The following is a 25195-nucleotide window of genomic DNA, read 5'->3' as shown; positions in this document are numbered from 1 at the left end:
GAACAATTCCGGGCACAAGTGAAAGTTTGGGCACAAAGAATTTCCCAAGAGTGAATCCAATCTCGGCGGTACTCGGTTTGGCAAATTTATGATGTACCAGAATCGGAACCTTGAAGGAGGAGTGAAAGCAAGAAGAAAAAAAAATGACACCCAGCTCGTCACGTGCCCACGTTTTGGAGAACGGGTGTAGCACCTTTGTATCAAACCTGAAGGGCGTGAGTCTTTAAAAAAGCTTGAAGAAGAAAATAAAAACTCCCAGAATGGTAACGCAAGGACGCGTTACAAATTTTCGATGAAAAAGTGCTTCCGTACGAAGGTGGATATGTTTTATTTTTGGGAAGAAAGCCGGAAGGAGTGAAGGGAGGAGGCTGGGGGAAGGTTATGTGTACACACACACACACACACGTAAGCGTAATTTATTACACCTGCGCCAGCCGTCGTCTACTGGAGACGTCTTTTATGAACGTTCGCATTGTTTATTGGTTTCCTTCCTGGTTGCGTCGTCTATTTTTTTTGTTTGATGGCACGCCTGGTAAACACGTCCATTCTTAAGGTTCCTTGACGTGGAAGAAGCCCGAAAAAAAAATCAATATGAATGTTTCGATTACAGCACCAAATCGAACCAGCGAAGAAGCCTGCCGAAGAGAATCAGTGGAAAAGAGTTTCGAGTGGGTTCATTCTCGTCGAAGACTTCGGCATTGTGTCGGCTTAAAAGTTCCAAACGTACACGTATCAGGACCTTCAGACGGGCAGGAAAGAAAGCAACGGGAGAGATAGTGTTTCCGCAAAAAGGAAACTGGCTGTGCTCTACTAAGGTTTCGGCTCGAAACGTTTGCCCCGGACTCTGCCGTTGCCATCGACTCGGTAGAATCGTTTCGCACCGTTTTTACTGTAGCGGGTTGAAGGCACTGCACGTACGTGCAGGCAAATGTGTATTTTCTCTCCAGCGGTATAAATATTCATATACAACCGTTTTCCATTTCTTCGACGAAAAGCCATGGTCTATGATAGACCAGTCGACCTGCCAACACACAGACATCCGACTGGTAGCCGGTATTTGGCACCGGGGCACCGGGTATTGGTCCATTAATGGTATAACTCTTTCCCTTGTCGAAAACAGGAGCTCACAGACCACCGACTTCCCACTCACCTCACTTTAGTAGTCCCCCCCCCCCCATGGTAGTATCTCTGTAACTTTCGCCTGTCAGTAGCAAAGCTGTTAGTGCGTGTTTTTTTTCTCTTTCTCTATTAATGCTTCTTCTACTCGATTATTTACTTTTGTATTCCGGTCTAGAATTGTGTCCAAGTTCTGACTGAGGAGGAAGATTTTTTATTCTTCTCCCCCCTCCCGGCCCCGGTCCATGATGAAATCGTCCAACTTCACACAACCATTTGGATGGCGATGGCGTAAGAATGGCAACAGAACCGTCTGTGCGTTTCGGTTCGGTGCCAAAAACTCGCCAGAAGTCAGTGAAGGAGAAATACTGTGGATGATACTATTTCATGCGCCTAGCCGGTTGCTAGGGCTAAAGTATGAACCGTACCGCAACCCCGGTACGGTTGGGATCGAGCCGCTGAGGGATTTATGATTCTAGATTTAGCTCGCACAGGTTCTTTGATTTCGTGTATCTAACCGAAACAGTGAGACGAAAGCTGCAAACGTGAACTTATAAAGGAAGCAAAAAAATATGGCTTCGAAAGCTCCAACAAGCAATATGGTTTTTTTTCGGTTTTGTTTTCAGTTTGGTTCCGGATTTTCTATTCCATCTATTGTATGGGCCCCAGGCTTTTGATGGCTGTTTGGCAATTATCGGCAACATATGTTCTGCGATGGCTGGTTGGGCAAAGCGCGTGTTAAATTATCGCCATTACGTGTGGTTCGCTCGTTCTAGCGCCTGAGATCATCCTAGTGACGTAGAGGTCATCCGAAACGCAGAAACAAAAATCTACGATCTCTCTTCACCTTTGCACATTGGAAGAGCAGGAGGAACCCCGAATGCGTGATAGTGATGATGGTCCTGAGGTATGAGGGCTAGCATATCGACCCCAAAAATCCACCGGGAGCATGATCCGCATGGATGGTGGCGTGGTGTGGCATGTGTGCAAGTGCCCAATTTCGTTCGGACGTTAAACTAAATCGAAAATATAAATTAGTTTCTACGCTTCTTATGAACCACCACCAGCAGCAGCAACCAGCATCTTCCGCCCTGGCCACATTCTTTGGACAGACGAAAACGTGTTGTTTGGATGGGCTTTTTCGTTGTATTTCCCTTTTGGTTGAGCCACTTTAGGGAAGAAGGTAACGCTCAATCCGGCTAACATTCGGCTCGTCAATTCCGAAGGGTTTCTTCCCTCCTTTCCCGACCTCAGTCTCCATCGCGACCGGATCAGATCGTTCGCGTGCTGGCGATGATGTATGTGTTTCGAATGAAAGTGATGTAATCGTGGGCGCTTTTTCGCCTCATAAGTTACCAGGGCATGGTTTCGGTTAAAGATCTTCAACTTCGTTGAATTGGTTTTGCGGATGCTTAAAATTGGAGCAATTTTACTGCACTGTCTGTAGAAGAGGTAGAAGAGAGCAGGAAGATATAAAATGAAGCTGGTGAAGCTTATTACAAAAGCTTCCTCCATATAAAGGTGAGATGGTACAAGTGAAATGATCGATATATCTTCGATCATCGTTGGACAGGAAACGATTTGAATGAAGCTGCCTAAACATTAGTGGTGTATTATGGAATATGAATTATGAAGATGTGTTTTTTTCTTATGCTTTTCGTTGTGGTTCCTTTCGAGTGGAATTTTATTTCTGAATGTACCGAACGATATAAGGTGGTTCAGGGTCGACGACTTAGAACTCGCACACGTTTCGAGAGATGTTAAAGCATTGTTTAAATATGCACAACAATTCTTGCAACGTCACGAAAAACGTTGGCTAGAAGCTTGCTTTAATGTATTTGATTTGCTGCTCTGGAGAGTTCTTCTACTGGTGGAGTTCTAGAAGTTCTGCAATGACTAAACTCCAGTAGGAATGCTTCTAACAGCGCAAAGTCATCATCGCAACCAACGAGCTAATAGCAATAATGCAAGCTAAACAGTGAGTGCACCTTGACGCGACATCATTTGATGTGCTTCGTGAGTATCGCATATCTTGCTGTTTGCCTCGGCCCCTTTGTATGCGGCGTACCTGGTAGAAGCGGGGATCCGCAATCATATATACAATCTCACCACCGTAACCGTAAGTGCATCATCATTACCATCGGTGCTGGTGCTACCTGCAACGGGTTGATTTGCATTGGATTTATTGGTGAGTTTGTTCGTGGCCCCGGTCACGTTTAACTAGGTCACCACCAGATGCACTGATTGATTGGCTAATTGTTGAACCGAGCTAGAAGATTAGCTGCTAATGCAAACGGTGTGCAAACCATACCAATGGCGATCGTTTTGATGCGCAGGAGGAAGGGTTTTTGCGATGGTCTATTGCTATGCAAATCCCGATTCGCGTACACATTTCCACACAAATGGTTCAGATCGTACGGAAATGTGTGGTCAATGTCATCATGCGGCTGATGCTCGCCATTCCGTCATGTGGGCTCTGTGGGCTTGTGAAGTGTTATGAGTGTGTTAGTAGCACTTTAAAATTGTAACCAAAAAAAAAACAACAACGGGAAAGTCAAAAACAAGCGCAGGCTGGGTTGGAATCGTTTGATGATACATAAATTATCGCCTTGGAAATTTACGCAAACCACCATGGTTTGATGGTGAAATACAAGGGGGACCAAGGGGATAAGTAACGGGGGTGATTACACCGTGATAACGAGCCACCGGAGTGGTTGTAAAAGCTGCAAAATTGGCTGTAAATGGTATCGAGCTTGTATCCGCGCAGTGAAAAGCGGCGAATGGGAAGCTTTTTCCCGTTCCTTGCTTTGTTGCCAACATGATACCAACGTTTACATCGTACATCGGACGGGGTTCGATGCGGGTTGCAGTAGTTTTACTAAAAGCCGTTTGACAAATAGCAAGATGGTTTACGCGCTGTTACTATTTAGGTGACCATCCACGACGCATCCAGTTCCAGTTCCCGACACGCTGCTGGTGGTGTAGTAATTTTTATGATGATTGCCTCGGTATTTTACAGTGAAAAAAAAAAAACAAATGTCATTCAATTGTTTCGCGAAGGTCTCGCTGAACGGTTTGCAAAGCGGAATGGGTTGAACCAAATGTTCTTTGGCGGGGTAATATTCACATTTTTTATTTCAATAAGCGAAAGCCTACATCACGACCCTTCTTAACTGAATAACAGCGAAATCAAAATAAAAAAAAATGGTGGTTATATTGAAAACGAGCTTTTTACAGAGAGAAGAGAGTACGCCATTTAGCACTTGGCTGTTGTAGTCGGATCAGCACCCCCACGGCAGGTAACAATTGACCGGTCAGCATTAATATTCCGTTCACGCTTTTGGTTTCACCTCACAGAACGCAATGCCACTCGGTAGCCATTCGCTTTCGATTCTGGCGGCGGTTGTTGTTTTTTTTTTCTTCTTCGTTCCCATCGGGTTTCAGGTCGCTTCGTTGGCAACGGTGAATGACGAGTGAGCGTTTGTGTTTATTGTGATGCTAATAAAACGACAAACTACATCCATTCGATTCACCCTCGCATCCACCAATGTTGTTGCCATCGGCACGTAAAACGGTAACGGGGCGGGGTGGGCGTGGGTGCGATGGATGGGCCGTTAGGGGAAGGAGCAGGGTGTAATGCGCCACCGGGAACAGAAGCACGCGAAGATATGCAGGCAAAATAGTGTGTCTGTTTGGTGAGAATCGTGAAACGGTGGAGGGTCCCGTACACGGTGACAAAACAGAGCAAAAGAGCATACAACAAACATACAATCCAATGGAATAATATAAAACGCACCAAACCGGAAACGATATCGACGATATATGTGTGAGGGGGTGAGGGAGTCTTTACTCCCCCCATTCTCAATCCTCCACCATTTCAGAACTCGAAGTCAATCGATTACATTCAGCGAAAAATAAAAAAAACTTGGGAAGCTCTTAAATCATACATTTTCTCCCCATTGATGCCCGGCCACAACTATCGGGACATGGGTTTGGAGAAGAACAGTCGGGTAACCGTTTTGGGACCCATTACTTGTGGCACCCCAGTCCGTAATGGTTTGAAGGTTTTTGATTGGTTTACTTAACCGAGCAGAGCGAAGAGCTGATAAAGCTGGGCACGAGTTACGACTCCGGTCGCCAACAAATGCGTCCGTCCCGTGGGCATAGTTAGCAAGGGGCAGCTGTACTGATGTACGGAAAATAAAAAGTGAAAGAAAATCAAATAAAAATAACCAACATAAAACGGTTTTTTTTGTTCGATTGCGTTGTTTTGCTAGCAATGCGCAGCAAATGGGCTCGACATATCGATTATCGGTGCTTTGCTTGCAATTTTCCCTGCACACAGCCCACACGCGTACGCAACACATCACGATCAGCAACAGATGCGATACTGGAATGGATTGAGTGACTACCCGGCGGTGTGTGTTTTTTTTCGAATGATAAATACCCCAAACGGGAAGCCATCCGGAATGATTTGAAACGCCAGCATTTTCTCTCATCCTCCGCCCAAGTGGTTCGCCATACCCTTCGCGAGAGTTGCCCACCAACCGAGTTGAAATGATCGAATTAAAAAGCGATTGATCATAATTTGATCCATTTGTCGAGCAAGTTTCAGTTCACCCCTCATAACGCAAACCACAACAACAGAGGCGGTTTGGGGGAAAAACTGTATCGATCGACACAGAAGCAATTAAAATTATCAATTTCCACCACCGAGCCCACAAACGGTGGGAGTAGCGGTACCGTGAAGGTGAGACTCCCAACCTCCCGTAGCACGATGGTTAATTTTATGCACCCTCGGTTTAAAGTTGAACATTTGAGCTGGCTTGTTTCTTCACTGCTAAAGTGCATGGGAAATTGGGTTTTTCACATGGAAGAACTCAGGATGCAGACAGGATGCAGTTGGAAACTTTTTCCTCCCAATACCCGGAAGAAGCGTCCTTTTTGGACGCAGCAAACCATTGAGATGGGTGTGAACTCCATGTGAATGGTACACAACACTGTACCGAAACTGTGCAACAATGTGCCACCGTTGGAAAAAAGTTTGATCCAGTATTGTTCCTGGGTGTGTGTGTGCCTTTTTTTTTTTGGTTTTTTGGTCTGCCATCATATACAGGGCAATAAGAGCAGCATATTTAGAAATCACGGTTCCATTCCCCTAAACAAGCCATCCACAGCAATCCAGAGAACAACCGGCTTAGCCCGGGTATGACCCCCGAGGGTAACGTCGAGCATGTTTTGTGCCAAGTGTGCCATGGGTGACAGAAAAATATGTAAATGAACAAACACTTGCGACCTCGGCGTCCTTTTCTCCCCGCGCGGCGAAAATGGGATCGTGTGGAGCTTGGATGGACGTACTGGAGTCAGGAAATTTAAGGTTCCCGTGTAGCAAGGCACCCTCACACATGGTAAATAAAAAAAAAAAACAAAGCTAAAACAAAAAAAAAAGGCGGAGATGGTGTTGTTCCTTTTCTTGATCATGTTGCCATGGGAGTAGGTTATTCTCGTCATGGTAGATTTATTTTACTCGCTTGTAGGTGCAGAAGAGCGAGTTTACTGTCGTGTGTATGCTGTTCAAATAGTGAACATAAGATGATGTTGTTTTTTTTTTGGTTGTTGTTTTGTTTTATTTCTGGTTCCACTTGAGCGAAAGGCACCAGTCGAGTGGGCTAATGGCAAGCTTTTGGGTCTGGCGACCAAGGAGGACCAAGGAGCAAGATCAGGCACCGCACCGTTTCTACTTCTGTTTCGGGTACGCTATGGTTTCGGGTACGCTACGAACACAGGGAACTGTTTGTCTCAAGAATCGCCGAGCAGTTGGAACGAGCAAATGGTTTTGTAGCAGCAGCAGCATCCTCACCAGCACCATCCAGTACCGTAGAAGTACAAAGAATGGTTGTTTTAGAAGTTGGCCCTTTTGCGGTGTTGCGTATGGCTTTTTAAGTGTGGCCATAAACTGTGCGGCGCTCGCAGGAAGAAGGCAGAAGGTGGCAAATGTGTTGCGGAGTACATTGCGACAGCAACGGATCTAACCGAAAAAGCACAACATACACACAGAAATGGCAAGAAGGAAATACAAGAGCATTACGAAACTAAGTGAACGAAATGCGAGAACATCCCAAAAAAAGAAAAACGAGCACAAGATTTGTAGGTGCATCTCTGACCATATGCCTGCATTGCGACGATGGCTAGTAAGGAGGGAGAAAAACCTGATGGATGTCACGAGCAATCTTCCGGTGCAATCGAGGTGCCTTCCCTGGAAGCGCAAGTGTGAAACCCTCGCATTGCTGGGACGGGAGAAGGAAGGATCAAGAAGTATTAGATTACCATCATCCTGTCAGGTCGGAAGTGAGGCTTTTGCACTGGCCACACTACTGTCTCACTGGACATCGTCAGCTGGCACTGGATTTGTGTGCCCGACTGCAGTGAATTTTCGAGTAAAAAAGATTTCGTTTTTTTTTTGCTGTTGTCAGTTGCTCAATCCGTGCTTGTTAAAGCGAATATTAGTCAAAACGGTTGCTAGATGGGTAATCGGTTGTGGTTGAAGGCTGCAATCTGTACACTTGTTGTCTTGCCATGTCCATGAAAACAGTGCATTCAGTCACCGGGGCTGAGCTTAGTCTAAGCGTTATGCCTTGATTTAATGAGTCTTCAAACACGAAACATACCTGTAAAGAGAAATAAAAAAAAAACTTGAGATTAGATATTTGTTTGCTAAGAAAAAGTAAAACTTGAAGTGATATCAAAGAAAAACCCCGTTTCAATGTCCATTAGAGACAAGTACAAGAGACGCCCCCGGACATTTGTTGCCATTCGAAGAGGAAGATGTACTACATGTCATAACCGAACAATCTTGTCGTACGGTGTGCTAGAGTCTTAAGTCCTTGTAATAACCATCGCACATGTTTTATAACGATGTCCTCTGGTGGCTCCTATTGGCCATACATATAAACAGCTTAACCAGTTACCCTCACTCTAGGGAGCTTGAAGATCACACAGATGATGGTGGAATGATATCCTGCAATTCAACCTACCAAACGTTTCCATGCTCTTTTGCTAGCCACAAAAGAATTTTGGTCAAGAATTGTAAAAAAGAAACCCTCCCGGGCTACTGTCCAACTCGGATCAGCTGGCAGGATGGTCAGATCGAACACAAGCAAGCAAGGTTTTACAATAGCTTTATCCAGCAGTGACAAACTTTCGACCGAGCACCGTACGATGCCAAGCACAGTTTGAAACAACGATGACCGGTCACACCGCTCACAACAGCGATAATCATCGTTCGGTAATCTATTCGGCATTTTGGGTCTGTTGTAAAATTTTACTGCATTTGCAGGGAGCAGTGCTTATAAAACCCGGGTTCCTTGCCTTGCCCCAAAAACATCCAATATCCTTGTGCTCCGTTGATGATCCAAACCTCTGGACGACAAACACCTGTCGGCGAAAATTGGAGAAGTGCATCCTTCCACCCGACGATGGTAAAACTCGTAGCTTGTGGTTTTATTCTCATCCCCGTAAAAACATCATTTTCCGTCACTGATGTAAAGTTGTCAGGGTTTTGGATTCCATCCCTGGTACGGTTAAATTTCAACCCGGACCAAGCGCTTGAGATGGCGCACTAAATTTCAATCTCTTCTCCAAAAGCTAACTTCCCTGACGGGCGGGAGGTGAAAGCGCCAAAAGCTTGTGTCAATTTGTGTGCCGTCCCGTACGTCTCCCGGTAAGTGATCAACAAAGTGCAAGCAACGAAGGATGCTATCGCTAGCATCTTTAATTATCTTTTATTGACTTGTAATCAAATCCGAACTACAAAACACGGAAACCAAACCGTACCAAACTGTTTGGAGCCGAAATGGTACAGTCGGTTTTTTATTTTATTTTGAGGAAGGCATCTGCTTTCGAGGAAGATTGCGATTTTGCTCAAGCTTTGGAATTCTCGGGTTGATTCATGATTTTGACTTCGTGTTCTGGAATTGAAAGATTTTCTATTGATCAGCAAATAGCTCCGTATAATGTCCGTCCGGGGAGAGCAAAGCGATTGCCGTATATCTTACTAAATGCCGTCCAAAGGGAAGTCGTTTCCTTCTAGACTTTCCGTACGGTTCGCTAATCAGTAGAAAGGTGTATGTTGAAGTTTTCTTTCGTCCCATCCAGTTTTCAAACCCCTTACGAAGGGGAAGGGCCAGTGAAATACCTCCAGAGCATGATCTATTTTACGATTCATGAAATAACCGGTAAATGCTCGGCTTACCAAGTAAAGACCTTCATCGCTGGAAGGGATATTGGAATTTTGGTTTTAGGATGGCACACGCCTGCACCATGGGATTTATTCTTCGAAATGGATACAATTTTAAATTGGATGTTTAGCTTTTATTGTGTACAGCAGTACAGTTTGGTACCTTTTTATTGCAAGTGTTGTATTTGAAATAGCACCAAACTTGCACATAGTTATTGCAGTTGGAAGGTGAGTTTTGAGGCCGCAAACCCCAGTGACAGATCACAAATGAAATGAACCTTTGGTGGCGCCTATCTCTTTCTGTCCAAAATCTCATGTTTTTCACCTATGGCTATGATAAACTTCACTTTAAACGACTTCCCGAACATTGGTTTCAAATATCAAACGCCATCACCATCCGTCCATCGTAGAAAAGTACCGGTATGGCATTAGAAACGAGCAGAGCAGCAGCAGGCTCAACGATAAGCTAACTTTTTACGGGATGTACGTGTGCGGTTACAAGGATTTTACTTTTCCACCCCGAAAACGGATCACGGATTCGCAACGATTCGCTTACGGACGCGGTTGAGGCAAAGTTTGGGTTTTTGGGAAATAGTTTCCGTACCCGGGATGCCGACTATAGACGGCCGTTTTCCCGACCATCTGCGCATCACACCGTGAGTGTTCGGTTTTCTTTTCGTCGTATCTGTTGTTTGGTTCCCAACTGAGCTAAGGTAGGCAAAGGTAGATTTGGCCCTTTTCCAGCCCATCCATTCCCCGCAACCGTTTTGCCATAAAACTTGTCCAAGTTTTTGGGCAATGCTACGAACGGAGTTCTTTCCTAAGGCTCCATAGTTCCGTAGTTCGCTTGCGTCCTAGCGCTGGCTTCATACGGACGTTGGATGGATGGATTACGGCCGTGATGGAGCAGCAAAAGTACCGAAACTTTGCTAGTAAATCGACGCCAAAGGGTGCTTGCGGCAGGATGTGTTTTGTGGCGGGTTGGTAAATGGTATCTTTTCGGATATGTCATTAAGAACGAAAATGATGCACCGCTTCAACAACTTTCGCAACAGAACCCGAAAGTGTTGATGGAGCGGAATGTACGGGGACACTTGGGGGGGGTATGGACGATCTTGCAAATGGTAGTATTAAGATGAACTACAGCAAACTGCATGTCGACTGAGCTCCGCATTGCATCTAGCGGCTTACCGTTTGATTCGTGGTTAAGGGGTTTCGGACACAGACCGGTACAAGCCACGGTTGCGCCGAGGTCCGGGTTTTCCCTCCGCACTAGCAATGCCGGTACTAATAGGAACGGGTGCCATAATCACTGTGGAAACTGTGTACAAACCAAACAACTTTACACCAACCGTACAGCAAAGGCGTTGCTGTACCGTCTCTCTCTGCCTAGTTCCTTGTGTCAGTGCTGCAGATCCACCATAAATGGTTTCAAGCTGCTCTTCCTAGCTTTCTTCACCTGTCCCTATCACATTGCCTAGGTTCGCTTTCTCACAGAGGAATACTTCAATTTTCACTCAATTATACCTCCCACGGCATACGGTCCGTCCAAACCGGCCGGTTTTTGCACCGACAGAACCGACCGATGCATTCTCGGATTTGCACCATCCCGCTTGGAAGGGCTTCCCATTCGTGTGTAGGGCGGCATTGTACTCGCGTAGTCGGCCGGTACCGCGTAGTTGCCGCTTCGGTTACTTCTTCCTTAGCATACAATTAAAGAATTTGTTCAACTATTTGCGCACTCGCTCGCTACCATCACACACCCGCATCGGCAGAGCCGGCCCGGGTACGTCCTCGGCGGCTTTCCGCTAGCGTAAACACTTTGCTTTACATTTAATGAGTCTTGCCGGTAAGTGCCCAACGTTTTTCGGTCACCCATCTGAGTAGAGTGAGAGTACTGGGGTTCGTGTTGGTCGTTCTTTTGGAGCGCCACGTCAACGACCCCAAAAGCCCCGGTTGCCTCGCGGTTTTTTTTCGACCATCACGAGGAACCGCGTCCAACTGGGTGCTGGCTGTCTTCAGTCTGCCCTTTGGCTTGACCTCTCTCCCATCCCTCCAAAACCCCCCTCTCTATCTAGTGTTGTAATAGTTGCGGAATGGCCTCTCGGGAGAGGTTTCGAATTAAAGTGAACGGAAAATCCTAATTGAATGCAAGCAAGACCCAGTCCGGTTGGTGCATAATGTAAAGGCCCAAGATAGCCAAGTGTACTTGGTGAGACAGATTATGCAATGCGACTGTGATGCGACCAAAAGCGAAAGATGATTTTATGGTGAGTTCGATGTAGAGAAAAGAACAGTTGTAGCACAGAGCTTTCGCAAAGCGCTTCCCCGCTTACGGGTCTTTAATTACATTGCATACCGCGCGCCCGCATTATTACAACAGACAGTACAGGTTGCGCGTTGCCGGATGAATGTTTGATAGTCTTATAAAGTTATTGAAAAATGCATACATAGTGCGGATCCCGTGCTGAGAGGGATAAAGCTTGTGCAACTGGAATTAAGCTTAATGCACACGGTGCATACTGATATGGGCTGCGTATATGTGTTGCACGGTTCGGAAGGTTAGAAAATCTAATTACGCTAACGACAGCAGCACGACAAATGGCACCCCGTGCCGTGTTTGAACGTGGCCGGGCGTTTTGTTGATTGGATGTGAGTTCGGTGCGCGCTTCAGCTCGCAGAAGATGTGCAGAAAACTGTAAAGCCAATTTCGCCACCATTGGAGCGTGTGTACGTGTAGAACTTTTGCCGAAGAAGTTTGTTCGTTTGTTTGCGTGAGTTGGATGGGGTTTTTTTTTCTTCTTACATCGTTCCGCCAACCATCTTACGAGTTGGTTGCGCATCTCTATCAAAAGCGCATCGCCAAGGAATGGCAGCAGCGGTGTAGAGCATCATCATTATTATAATCAACTCGTTGACGATACGGTGCGGGCGAAGTGAATAACATCACGCCACACCTTGGCCACTGAATTATTGGTGCAGTGCAAATGGTATATTATAAAGCTTACGCACGGAACCCCTTACCAGAGGTGTTGTTGTTGGACGGGGTTTTGTGTACCATCAGTTTGTGATTTATGCAATTTGAGGAATTGGATGAACAGGTGTTAACATACACGGTGGGATTATCGTTTTGCTTGAGTGGCTGGGGATGTTTTTTTTTTTTTCAAGTGGATAGGGCGCTATATACGGATGTGGAGTTTGGCGTTTCTCTCGCTTCCGGTTAAGAAGATTAACCCACCGATCATAAAACCGACCGGCTAGACAGGTGTACCGTCATAAAGTGTGGAAATGATGCCACGGATTTGGAACCACCGTGTGGCGAGTGAAAGAGTTTATCGATAATTCACTCGATGTGGCCAGAATCTACGGACTACGTACTACGGACACAGAACGATATACGGAGTACGGAAAGTTATGATTGTACAATGTTTATCTTGCCAAGAGGACATATCCACTTGAGTGGTGAGATTTCTTTTCCCCAGATGCCAGGTGGTTATATTTTTCATCTATTGACCTACTTTGCAGCGTGGTACAAATTAAACCAATCTCATCGGAATACCGGTAAGTTGGTGGGGAAGCAAAGAAAACATTGACACAACTGTATCTCAATCTTATGTGTGTGTCCTTCACTTCTTTGCGGAAACTGCGCTACTGTGTTTCGCACGTCATCTTCACACATAAATATTCATCCGCAATCAATTCATCATCAATTAAATGGCCAGAAGAATGGTGCTAGCCGGGTAGTTCTACCGTCCGGTAACGACTGACGTGGTGACTTGCAGATCCTTCCTTCATCAGTCTCAATCAATCTACACCAACACTACCGTGACCGTTCGGTGGAGCTCATGATCGCTTTGGCGTCCCAGTTCGTCCCTTCTTCAATTCCAACATCTTCAAACGAAGGCTCCGTTAAGCTTCTGCAAATGACAACGCAACTCTTTTTCCGTAGTGTGACCACCACAAAGAAGAAAAAAACGATTAGACAATCTACAGTAGCCAAAAGAGACAAATGGCGAAATGGGGAAGAAGGTTCGTTTCGCAACAAACAAGATTGTGTCCCATCGGATCGTGACTTTTGGTGCTTGTTTTACTATTTTCCTTCACTGTTATTTAAGTGACAAATTCCTTTCGTCTTCATCTTTCACAAGGTAGGGGGGGAGTCAAACAAACAGCATCTCCGGTAAAGGAAACTCCGAATAGCCCGAAAAAAAATATATGTCACGGCAAACAATATTGTCACGACTTCTGACATTTCATTACGGTACCTTTCAATCTGCTACCGAAGATGAGGTTCGTCCGGTTTTGTAGTATTTTCGCGTGCAATAGTAGCAATGTGGCTGACATTTGAAGGGTTCGTAGTGTGGGTTTTTTTCCGCTTGTCTTCAATTTTTGCTGCGTAACTCCACCGACCCTCCTCGGGGCTAATGCTGCCTCTAGTGAACGCAACCTTTGATATTGTGTTGCGTCTGCCCGCTCACAGCTCGTCGGTGAAGCTGTGGCGCTGTCAAAGGTTCAAAAGGAAGCATCATTCATTTGCTTTACCGATCTCCCGCAAGCCGTTGGCATTTGGAATGAATGCTGGAACGCCAAAAGGGCCCGGGGGATCTTTCTTTCTGCGCCTCAAAAAGTCTGGAGCACTTGCTACAATCGATTGCATTGTACTTTGGGTGCCGTAGTTGTGGCTGCTGCTTTTGCCGTTGATGGGAAGATTTAGATGTTTCGTTGTTCTCTTTCACATTTTATAGCTAACGAGCACATCACCCTCCCGCTTACGCCGCACTGGCCATAAAGAACCAGGGAAAAAGAAGCGGAAAACTTTTCCCGACACTGTCTCCCTGGTGTTGAGTATCGATGTGAGTTAAAAGTTTGTTAACTAAATGCAGTTAAATGGATCCAAATGATGGGCGGACGAACGAGCGTTTTGCCTTTGCCGGGGGTACTCGTGTACTTAGAGAGTCGTAAAAACTTTACATTCAACATTCAGTTTTGCGATCATCCAAACGTAGCCACGGAAGGGAAATGGTTGATTGAAGCGCAATTGCAGCGTGGTCTTAACGGGCTCCCTTTAGTGTAGCTGGAATCGGACGGAAGATAATCGTTAAGCAATGCTGAAAAGCTTGGGCATTGCCGTTTCTTGCTGGATTCGCTATTTGCGTTCGCTTCTAGCAAGACGGTACGGTCAGTGTTTGTTTGTTTGTCTTTCGTGTTTTTTGGCTGGAGCAATATGATAAATTCCAAATGTTGGATTATCTTAAATAATTATTTTCTCTTTTACGGAACAACAAAATGGAATTCCGAAAAAAAAATTGGAACAAGAATATCTTCTTCGTTGGTGTAATGTACCTATACACTGTTGTAGTGTTAAAAATACAACACTTTACTGTAACACAAAAAAAACGTAAACATCTCTCAACATCATCCAGATGTGGGTAGAAGAAAAGTATGGCGTTAGATCCATCAAGAAGCTGCGTTGGCCTCCTGAGCTCGATCTCAAGCTTTCGGGGACTTCCTCCTACGGTTAATTGAAAAAATCTCCCTCATCAGTTGCCCTGCTTCTTTTCCTACTTCTTCAACCCACGGACTACACTGTAACTACGTTGGCTTCGTCATCGTTTGCGCGTATCATCGATCCGATTAACATCTTCTTCGGTCGGTTTCGGTGTAACGTCTAACGGGCCAAGCCTGTACCACACAGCCAGCCTGATCGATCGTTTCCAAACTGATGGTTGATCAACTTTCCACCAAATAAGGTCCATCCCACGTAAGCTTGGGAGAGTGATTTCCCGACTCGATCGCATCTGGCGTGCCCCGTAAGTCGATTCAATCAAAAATCGATTGTCTCGTCGAGGCCATCGGGGAAGAAACCGTAGAGCCGCACCAAGTCTCGGTACGGCAAGCGAAGGGAATCTCCACAGGTGGAATCTCGTGCACGGAAGGGTAAAATGCATACCGGCCGAGACCGAGTATATACCGTTTCCATCATCATTCCCTCTAGCGGCCTAGCCTATAACGTTGTGTGAACGTGATCTAATTTTCCACCGGTTAGTAGCTGATGTGGTGCATCGTGCAGCAGCAAACATTGCATATCGCCCAGCGTACGTTATGCCATGAGACGCTTAATCATGCCCAAACCAAACTCCTCGAACAGCCAAGAGGAAGATAGTTCGAAGCAAAAAGAAAAAAAATCGATTTCAAAATCATAATTAATACGAATTAAACTACGATTGGTTAAATGATGATGATGATGATGCGGACATAGCCGAATAACTGGCGGGAAGCGTCGGTGCAATGATTATTTTCCACTTAACGAAATGCCAAAAAGGAATTTCCACTGTTTCGCAAGCAAAGCGTAGCGTGCGGTGTTGAATAAGCCGCGTGTTCGGAAAATTAGACGCGCCAGAAATTGGTTCATTTTCACCCCTAAAAATCGAAGAATTGCACTTGCCAAAGTTGCAGATGTTAGTGATTACGGATGCACACTCGTGGGAGAGAGAAAGAAAGAGAGACATACGGACAAGACTGAACTTTAAATGGGCTAACACTAGGAACCAGGAAGTGTTCGTTGGACGAAATTTGATAAAATATCGAACTTAGTGCGGTGCGAGATGTAATCAAAAGCGGATGCTTAAGAGCGGCAACGAACGCGATTATATCGATCAACGAAAGGTTTGAAGTGTTGCCAATTATGAACCATATCATCACGTATTATGTGCCCACACTGGTGGTGATGCTGGGAGACCTACTGTTTTTGGGCAGCACGATCGATGTGTGTTTCTTTCCCAACACCCCTAGCGTGGAATCGATAGGAAATTTATTATCCCAAAAGCTTTACACGTGAGCTTCGTGTGATTATAAATCCATCAACCATTCATAACGTCCACCTTCGCACATAATCCAATCGGGACTGGCCGTCTGATCCCGGGCTGGTTGGTGTTGAATCGGCGGACCCCGATGGAGCAATCGTTCTTACTCTCGCTGACGGGCGTCCCAGCTCAATCGTTAATCATCGCCCATCGGTCCGGCAAGTTTCGCACGGAACCGTGTACAGGCGAGCTGAAAAGAAAGATGAACACTCACCGAGTGACCGTGCATGGGACCATCTTTCGTGGAGGACCTTTCAAGGCAAAACAGAACCAAGGATGGTGGATTTATGAGCTTTCCCCGTTGGAAAGCTTGCTTCGGATTTCTTTCTCCCGGATGAAAGCGAATATGGCACAAATGTGCACGACTGGATGCATCTCAAAAGTTGCACTTCTCACACCACTTTGGCGAGGCGAGGTTTATGATGACGAGCGTTGCACTGGGGCACAGATGATGAAACCGAACCGAGTAATTGGAGCATGTAAACGCAATAATTCAACTATGTGACGTATTGTTTCAGCAAACGCGTGGTATTTACTCTGGTGCGCGGAACTCGAGGAGTGTCTCGTTTCGGTGTCGGGTTACGTTTATTGTTGTGCTCCAGAAATCGCCCAGAATGCGAATGATTCTGTAGCTGAAGATGGTTGATAAAGATCTTGCGACGCGATAGTTAAGCTTGATCAGTATCTTTTCCACGTAGCTCGGGGGAGGGAACTCCCGTGGTGAAGTTTAAGAATGATTAGTCAGTACTCAGTAAGCCACTACAAAGCGCAATTGAAATGTCGATGTTGCGTTTTCGGAAAAAAACACAAACAAACTGTTCCATTTGCCAACTATAAGAGAAATGGGATACGAGATCTGATAATTATATTTTTCCATTTGGAGACACAACCAGGCATTTGGGTCGAAGTCGCACGCTATGTCAAATAGTTAGTTACATTACTGGTTAGAGTCGTCGAAGACGTAACGGGATACTAACCACGCTAGACAGCGTGACGTTTCGAAGTTCCTGCCGTACTCCGCATCAACCATGTGCCAAGTAGGTACACGTATGTACGCGGAACCGTTAAGACGCAAGAACCTGCTGGTATGGACCGCATCCACAAATGGGCAGCACGAGCGTCAGCAAGTTTCCATTTTGACAGATTTATTCGCCTATGATTCGTAAAAGCGATGCAAAATGTTGTACAAAACCGGCGATCAGATAGATCTTCGTTCTCGAGATCGTTCATGCATCACCGCTCCACCATAAAAGGTGCTCAGGCTTCACCAACCGTCACAGAAGTGTATGGGATGGAACCGATTTTCTGCTATTTCAGCCGGCTCTTGTGTTTCGCTTCCCGAGTTGCATCGGATTCCCTTCCCGGTTTGCTTGCTTTTTGCCTTTGCCCGCTTTGCTATCCATAATCGTGTTAGCATCCATATCGGGATCGATTTGCTTTGAGTTTTGGCTTACCGATCTCAATCGAGCAGTCAAGCTGACTGATAGCGGCAATTGCAATGCTCCCATGCGCCAGCGTACGTTTTCGAGCTGTATCATCAAAGTTTGATGTCGAGAAGATGGGAATTAATCGCTTGATCAGATTCAACAGCAGCGTGGCAGAACAGAGGTGAAAGGGTTGGTGGAATGTTGGGAGTTTTTTTTGTGATGTATGTGTGTGCGTGTTTGTTGTTCTCCCATCTTAAAACGAGTGGGAGGAAGGTGGGTTTTTTTTTTGCTTTCACATCTACCTTTTCATTTGCCCTTTTTTGATGTTGTTGGTTCGATTCTGATGGAAGTGTACTACTTCGCTGAATGCTCAATCACTACACATACACACATAAGACCATCAATTCCCTTTTGGGTATTTGAAGTTGAAAGGATTGATTTTCCATTGCTTTTGTGTGTGTGTGTGAGGGAGAGCTTTTTTCCTCTTGCCTGCACTGCTATCACTCGCTGAAGCGCAACAAATGCGGATTGCCCGTTAGGTAGGGCGTAACGTATGTCCTGAGGGGTTGAAATGGGGCTATTGTTCGGCACGGGTAGGACTATTGGTGGACTATTTTTGTTTACTTCATCCCCTGCAAAAACCCAAGTTCTGTTGTTGTGGCTAAAGTTAGGAAAAACGCACACCCGAATAAAAAAAAACTCCTCCGAACGCCTGCAGGAAGATAGAAGATAGGAAAATTGGAAAAACCAAATCCACTGAAGGTTAAGAGAGGGATACCGCACCCCGTCTATCTTTACCCCTGGGGTTGGAGTTTCCTTTGTGGTGGTGGAGCACCTATTCAGGAAAACCCTTTCCGAGCAGCACCGGCGTGTGTGTGTTCATGTTTGATTAAATTACGGTGAATATTTTTGGATGCAAGTGTTCGTTTTTGTTCTCACTCCGAGTTCCTTCCTTTTTTTTCGGGGGGCAGATTAAGTTCCCGAGATAGCCAATAAGATCTCGGTTGGCGAAAGATATCCTTCATTCAAATGCAATCGTTGGCGAGCAATGCTACCGCAATCTGAATGCAAAGATTCAAATAACGCAGGGAATGCGATAGTAGCAACAGCAGCAGCAGCAGGGAAAACCAATCCGTCTCGCTTTCGACAACAATCCCTGGCTATGTTTCAGTTCTTGGGTGAAACTGTTTCTTTGAACCCGTCCAGTACGCTCCGAGCAGGTCACCAGGTGGAGACGAATGATAAAAAAAAAATTAATCAAACATCACAATATGCGCTCCGAAGAGGAGGGCCATCATTGGCACCGGTTGGCAGGGTGGTACGCTGTTTTCGTCATCCCTTTTGCCACCATGAACGATTGATTTCGCATACTTTCTTCCCGGCGATCGGCGTAAGCTTTCAAGATGCGCCCGCATCAGCAGAGACAACTCGAATCCCTAAGGGAGTGATGCCCGCAGGAAGGTTGCCCAGGGTGGGGCCTAAGCTTCGAGCAGGGCAATGAAATCGGATAAATGAAATTCAATCTATGTTTATGCTCCACACAGTTGTGGGCCGTAGTTGGGTATGGTTGCTGTTGAAGCGCTTTTTTTTTCTTGTTATTTCCATCCGCCCGGCTCAAGTTCGTTTCTCCGACGCTTCGGTAATCCGGTAGGCAGCGTAGTGTTTTCCTCAAATCCCAAACCTACAGTATGATTGGCCAATATATATATATATTTTCCCCCCGCGTTTCGCGACCAAATTGCTACCGGGAGCTATGGAGGCTTTGCAAATCTGGCATAATATCATGTCCAATGCGGCGAATAAAATATCCACCCCGCGGATGGTGACATGGAGACGGAGACATTGAGACGATAATAATAAAAAAAGGCATCGTACAGCGATCAATTTGATCCATGGCCATCTTTCCAACGATGGAGCAGGAGGAGAAGCAAAAGGAAAAAAAAAAACGGAACTGAAAATGGAATCACATCCAAACGGTGAAAGTGCTTCCGAGCACGAGTGTGAGGCAATCGTAAAGCTTTGTTGCAATTATTATTTTATATTTGCCATGCGATTTCTCGATAGCGATAAGTGAATGGGAGATGCCTGCAAAGGGACCAGACGGTAGACGACACAATATCAATAAAACGCGTACTTTGTCCACCGAATGGCGAATAGGCAGAGCAGAGTTTTATTACTGTTTTATGAGTTGCCAAGAGGGGCGATACATTCGGTGAATGAGACTGTTGCATTGGAAGTTGATCCTTAATTCTGTGATGACGTCGGCTATTCCTTACCATTGATAAGGTTAGCGTTGCTTTGTTAATTTGTTTACTTCCCCCCAACTAATTAGGGCAAAACCCCCCGCCGGGGGGGACGATGGAGCAAGATTCCGTGCAGAGATGGTCGCTTACAGTGCAAAACATTATTCATACGACCGCAATTTTGGAGAGCTTGAGATGCTTGGTGCTTGGGGAGTTCAAGACGCTTTCGGTTCCTTTTTGGAAGAAATCCTTTTTCCGTGCAAAACCGAGAAACGTGGTATGGGGTTCGGTAATAATTTCTCACGCTAAATTACACCGTTGCCCATTAGTCAAGCGGTTTGTGGTACGCGTTCCGATGAAAGGCTAGATCCGTCGCAAAAGTGATTCTTGCAAGTCTGATTTATTAGACCGTTCTCAGTCCATTTCCGATCCCGGTTAGTTGTGCAGAGTTTGTCGAGCAAGAGGTTGCGTGTCTCCGGAGACTGGTCGGGAAAGGAAAGGAGTTCCAACGAAAACGTGGCCAAACATCACACGAATGTCGATTAATTTTCCTAACACCCATTCCGAGCCTGTGTACACCGTGGTTAGCGGGTAAAGGCAAAGCGTACCGTTTGTCTACATAAGAACCTGCTGCTTGTGTCCGACAGCATGAGTACGCGTAGGACTCCTTAGGAGCGGTAAGCGAAAAAGGGCGTACAATTCCAAAAAGCACAAGTCCTTGGGAAAGCTTTTGCTGTATTTGCTTGGTCCTTTAGTAAGCAGCTCACCGTACCGCACCGAATGTCTGTAGGATATTTCCACACCCGCCCCAAAAATGGTATTCTTAAAGCTTACTCATAAATTAGACCGCCAAAAAATTGCTTCACCATTCTTAAGAAAGAAGAAGTCAAATCTTCTCACCAATGGAGAAGATGGTAACGACCGGCGTAGGTCTAAGTAGGTCACCCGGTTTTGTAGCAACCGTACCCGGGTATCCCGGGTGCACCGAATGAAAAAGCTGAATTTAAGACGACATTGTACAACCAATTATCACTGCAGCCAGCGTACGACTGTTGGGTTCCTGGGTTTCGTTGGTATTCGGTTTCGGTTGTGCGATGTTGGGACACTCTGGGTGCACTTAGCACACGGTGGTGCTCCATGTAAACGTCTTTTCTTTTGGGACGGTTTGGTAGAGCTTTTTTGGGGCGGGCAAGAAACTGGAGGATCTTAAGCAGCAGCCGAGTCAGCAATTCGACTCAGTTCGAAGAAAGTGCCGGGGCAAAGGCAGGCAAGCTAGCAGCCACGTGATTTATCGTGCCAGTCACCAGAGTGGCAAGCAGTTCCGGCAAATGGTGTGCCTTTACTAGTGGGCCACTCCTGCTAATGGACAACCCCGGGGACGAACTCGTGCTGCACCAGTTCACTCTCACCCGGGGGTTTTGTGGTCTGTTGGAATAGTGTGTGCCGACAGCACTATCAGGAGGTGAGCGCTGTGTGCTGTATGTGGCATGAAGTCTTTTTTGGGGTGAGGTGATAATTGCCAAAAAAAAAAGGGCACCAGTCCATAAAAGTCGTCCACCGGTATCGATTGCCGATGGTACCGGTGACTATCGTGTCTGCAGGCGGGAAGGGAGTGATAATTTGTTCCTTTTTCCGCTCCCGTAGCTTTCGACACATTTACGGGCGGCATGATAAACCCCGGTATGGTAACCTCCTTTTCGTGGTTGATCTTGTGGCAATCACCGAAGACACCGCTTTATGGAATCCCGAAAGTTGTCTTTGCACCTTGGGCTGATGATGGATAATGGGTGGATCTTCCCAGCATGGTGGGGTACAAAATTCGAGCAATAGTTAGCGTGGTGGTTCATCGAATACCCCACGATTAAAGCGTGTAAAATTACCTGCTGCTAGTTACGCGCCGAATGCAAAACGATGGTTGCGCTGGAATAGCTGGCTCGCAGCAGCAGGAGCAGTAGCAAGCAAGGCCCGATTCCGTCATTAACCCCGAAAATGTGTTTTCATTATGTTCTGTGGCGGTTGCGATGATGCTGCACCGTTTCTTCGCGTTTCTTGCCCATAATCGATTTAATATACATACGTACATACGGTTCCGTACGTATGTTAGCCATATGCACATCTGGGCTCCCCTCCCGCGCCAGTCGCGTTTGGTTGATGAGCAACGGCACCGGCACCGGATGAGCCTCGCGATGGGTATGGACCATATGGGTCCATAATTGCGGATCTTGTACGTGGCGGGAGCGTGGTACTTAAAAATCTGGCCAAAAAATCCATGAGAACCGGGTGTCGTTTTTTTCTCTTTTTGCTCCCGAAGCAAACCCATTCGTCTATACTTACACTAACGATCGGGCCTGGAAATGGGCCAACTTAAGCTAGTCTCTACCACGAAAAAAGAAAAAAAAATCTGTTCGCCATACAGTCTCCCAGACAGACATATAAGACTTAAATGTGGCATTTTCCCTCTAACCCGCAAAACCTAACGGCGAAAGTAAATGGTAAATGGCTCGGTGCTTTTGTATCCACCGTTTAAGGGCAAGGCATTTAAATTGGCGTTGGTGATTTATTTCCGATCGTTCTACTACTACTTACACCGGTTTAGCCATTTCTCGCAGCAGATGCGGCGAAAACCCGGGATCAATGAAACGGCCGAAAAAAAAAGGGCTGCTAAATAGAAGTACGGACAAACTATAAAAAAAATTCCTACACTAGACACACACAAATCAATTACACATGTGATACTTCAAAGCTGAAATCAATCAGGTCATGTTGGGAGTATTTTGTCTGTGTTCTTTTTTTTTTGGTTCATCATTCTACCATCCCATTCTTTATCAACCACCGCGAACGATGATGATGGAATGGCCCAAAACTTCTGACACCCACCGAACCGTGTTGTTGTGCGTGAAAGAGAGCTTTTTTTTGTTGTTGATCGGAACGTGGTTTTTCCTGTACAGCTCACATCCAGGTGATGGATGTGCGGTTCGGCGTGATCACCTATCGGACCGCGCGCTGATTGGAGATATGAGCACAGATTGTAATGGATAGGAGGCACAACAGAGTTCTCTTTTTTTGGAGGAGCTTTTCCCCCCGGGATCCCATGTTTTTTTGATGCTATATTGATCAGCCCACGGCCGTAAAGTGACCGTACGTTCTAGCGGCTGTTTGATGTTCAATTTTGTTGTAAGTCCTATAAATCATGCCACAACCTACCCTTAAAATATGGAATAAAATCGAAAAAACCAGGGGATGGGTAGACAAAACAGAGGCCCAACTATTTAGTTGCACCTACAGATCGGGAAAAAGCATACCAACGAAACATAAGCCAACACCCCTCCAAAAAAAAAAAAGGTTGGTATTTTGTAGTGTCGTCTGTGTCCATCTATACGCATGGTCAAGTAATTACAAATGCCTGATGCACTGAACCGTGGTGTGTGCACTTGATGCAGGGTTGATGCAATGGATTTTCCTCCACCTCCACGGTCCATTACTGGTGCTTTATAACGTTCGGCACCTGTGCATTGCCGACCGACCCATTAGTGTTTTTGGTGCGTACCGTGTAGTGAGATTGGATTTTCGCTCCCCATTTTTTTGTTGGCGCTTGTTTTCTAGCGCGTGTTCTAATCCCTGGACGCACTAGTGTGAGGTCACTTTGACAGTGACGTTGATTGGATGATCGAGATGTGCAAAAAAACGAAGAAGCCATCAACAATTCTCGTTGCACCACGGTTTTGAGCGTTTCGTAATTTGCACGCTTCGTAACTAATCGTGTGGTTTGTTTAATTTGAATAAAATTTCAATATCAGAAGCCTATCGCCATCAACGCCATACTATGTGAGGAAAAATGATTTATTTGCCTTTTTCTGTACCACATTTCGTAAAGATACCATTTTTTTTTTAAATTCCAAAATGAAACATTTGCATCGATGTAATCAAAATGGTCATAAAAATAAGCTTTGTCCCACAAGCAGTGCCGCGTGCGGATATCTCGGAATGGTACAGTGAAACTGTCGTTAAATATTAAACTGGGTCGTAAAACAAAAGGTCAGCAGCAGGGCTGTCCCAGTGAGAATGATGAAGGAAGGATGCTGCGATCGGCACACGGATCGGCATCAGAAGCATCGCTGGAGGCTGCATGGCTCCACGGATTGGTTTCAAACCTTCCGCCCCAAAAGAGCGTAGCTGGTCCGTTGTTAATGGCCAACCTGCGTCCCGGTGCTTACCGGTATCATATTTCCGTTTGACTGAGCGCCCCACCTTTCCCGCGGCAAGCAGCACATGACGGGCAAAGTCACACCCATCCCATACAATGCGCTCGCACGAAGTGGCCTTTTGTAGTTTGACAGGTTCTGGGTCTGTACGACCCTAAGGGAAGCCCTCGACAACACAGACACACACACACACAGTGGCGTATGAGAAAGAAAGGCCTCGCCGTTTGGCGTTTTGGGACATAAATCTAAAGTGTAAGATAAATGACTGTTTACATTTTTAGTGCACTCCCGACCCGGGACTCCGTCCCTCATTCGGAATGTGTCTCCTTTCACGAAATGCAGCGTCGATGCGCCGCTCGTTTTTTTTTTTGTTTTGGTGTGCATTGGGACGGAAGAATACGACATTGAAAACAAGGAAGAATAGTAGAAAAAAACGAGTGCGCCGAAGGACACTTCCGGCCGGGACCGGTATTTCGGCGTCTCCGGAAGCACCGTTTACTGCATGAAACGATGATGGACATTTTGGTCGGTGTTTACTAACCTCTAGATTCTGCAGTATCGTTTGGCAGTTGTCCACCGGGACGTTATCCCGGATCTCGATGACGACGTTTTTGTACGCGGACTTCTCGACCGTGATCGATGATGCGCCACTGGCGTACGGTACGCCGGTGCCTAAAATCACCACCGACGCTACCGCTACCAGCAACGGAAGCGCTAATGTTCTAGCCATCGTATGGCCGATGTCTAGGAATTTCTTCCACAAAGGGAAATCGATATGACCCGGGTTAGATACGACTCCACTGAAATGGGGCTTTTGCGGTGATGGTTTTGTGGGTCAGAAAGTTTCACTGCTGGGTTCTGCTGGGTTCTGGCCGCTGAGAGTACCAACACACACACACACACTACGCACGCGAGGCTCTTGCGGAAACGGACAACACTCCAAACCAATTGCCCACCCTTTTTGCAATTGGGAAACTTGTACACTAAAGTGGCCTACTACACAGGGCTGTTTTCTAGTCAGCGGTTAGCCATAATTTCGGTTGCTTTTGGTTGTGTCGAAGTTACACCACCACCACCACCGATCGATAAGAACGTTCGCCAAGCGGGT

The 25195-nt window shown here is 46.0% G+C and overlaps 1 protein-coding gene across 1 annotated transcript in view; it reads right to left on the bottom strand.

Annotated features, from left to right (window-relative positions):
* Positions 1-24918, bottom strand: part of LOC125764929 (calcium-activated chloride channel regulator 1-like) — a 48536-nt gene extending 23618 nt beyond the window's left edge. Inside the window, exon 1 of the mRNA XM_049429658.1 lies at positions 24629-24918. Within this exon, the coding sequence (XP_049285615.1) occupies positions 24629-24817 (189 nt within the window). The 5' untranslated portion in view covers positions 24818-24918. The remainder of the gene's footprint in view (positions 1-24628) is intronic.
* Between the last annotated feature and the right edge of the window lie 277 nt (positions 24919-25195).

This window comes from Anopheles funestus, chromosome 2RL (assembly GCF_943734845.2).
Source record: "Anopheles funestus chromosome 2RL, idAnoFuneDA-416_04, whole genome shotgun sequence".
Lineage (NCBI taxonomy): Eukaryota > Metazoa > Arthropoda > Insecta > Diptera > Culicidae > Anopheles > Anopheles funestus.
Note: the sequence above shows the minus strand (reverse complement) of the source record. Positions and strands in the feature narration are given on the sequence as shown.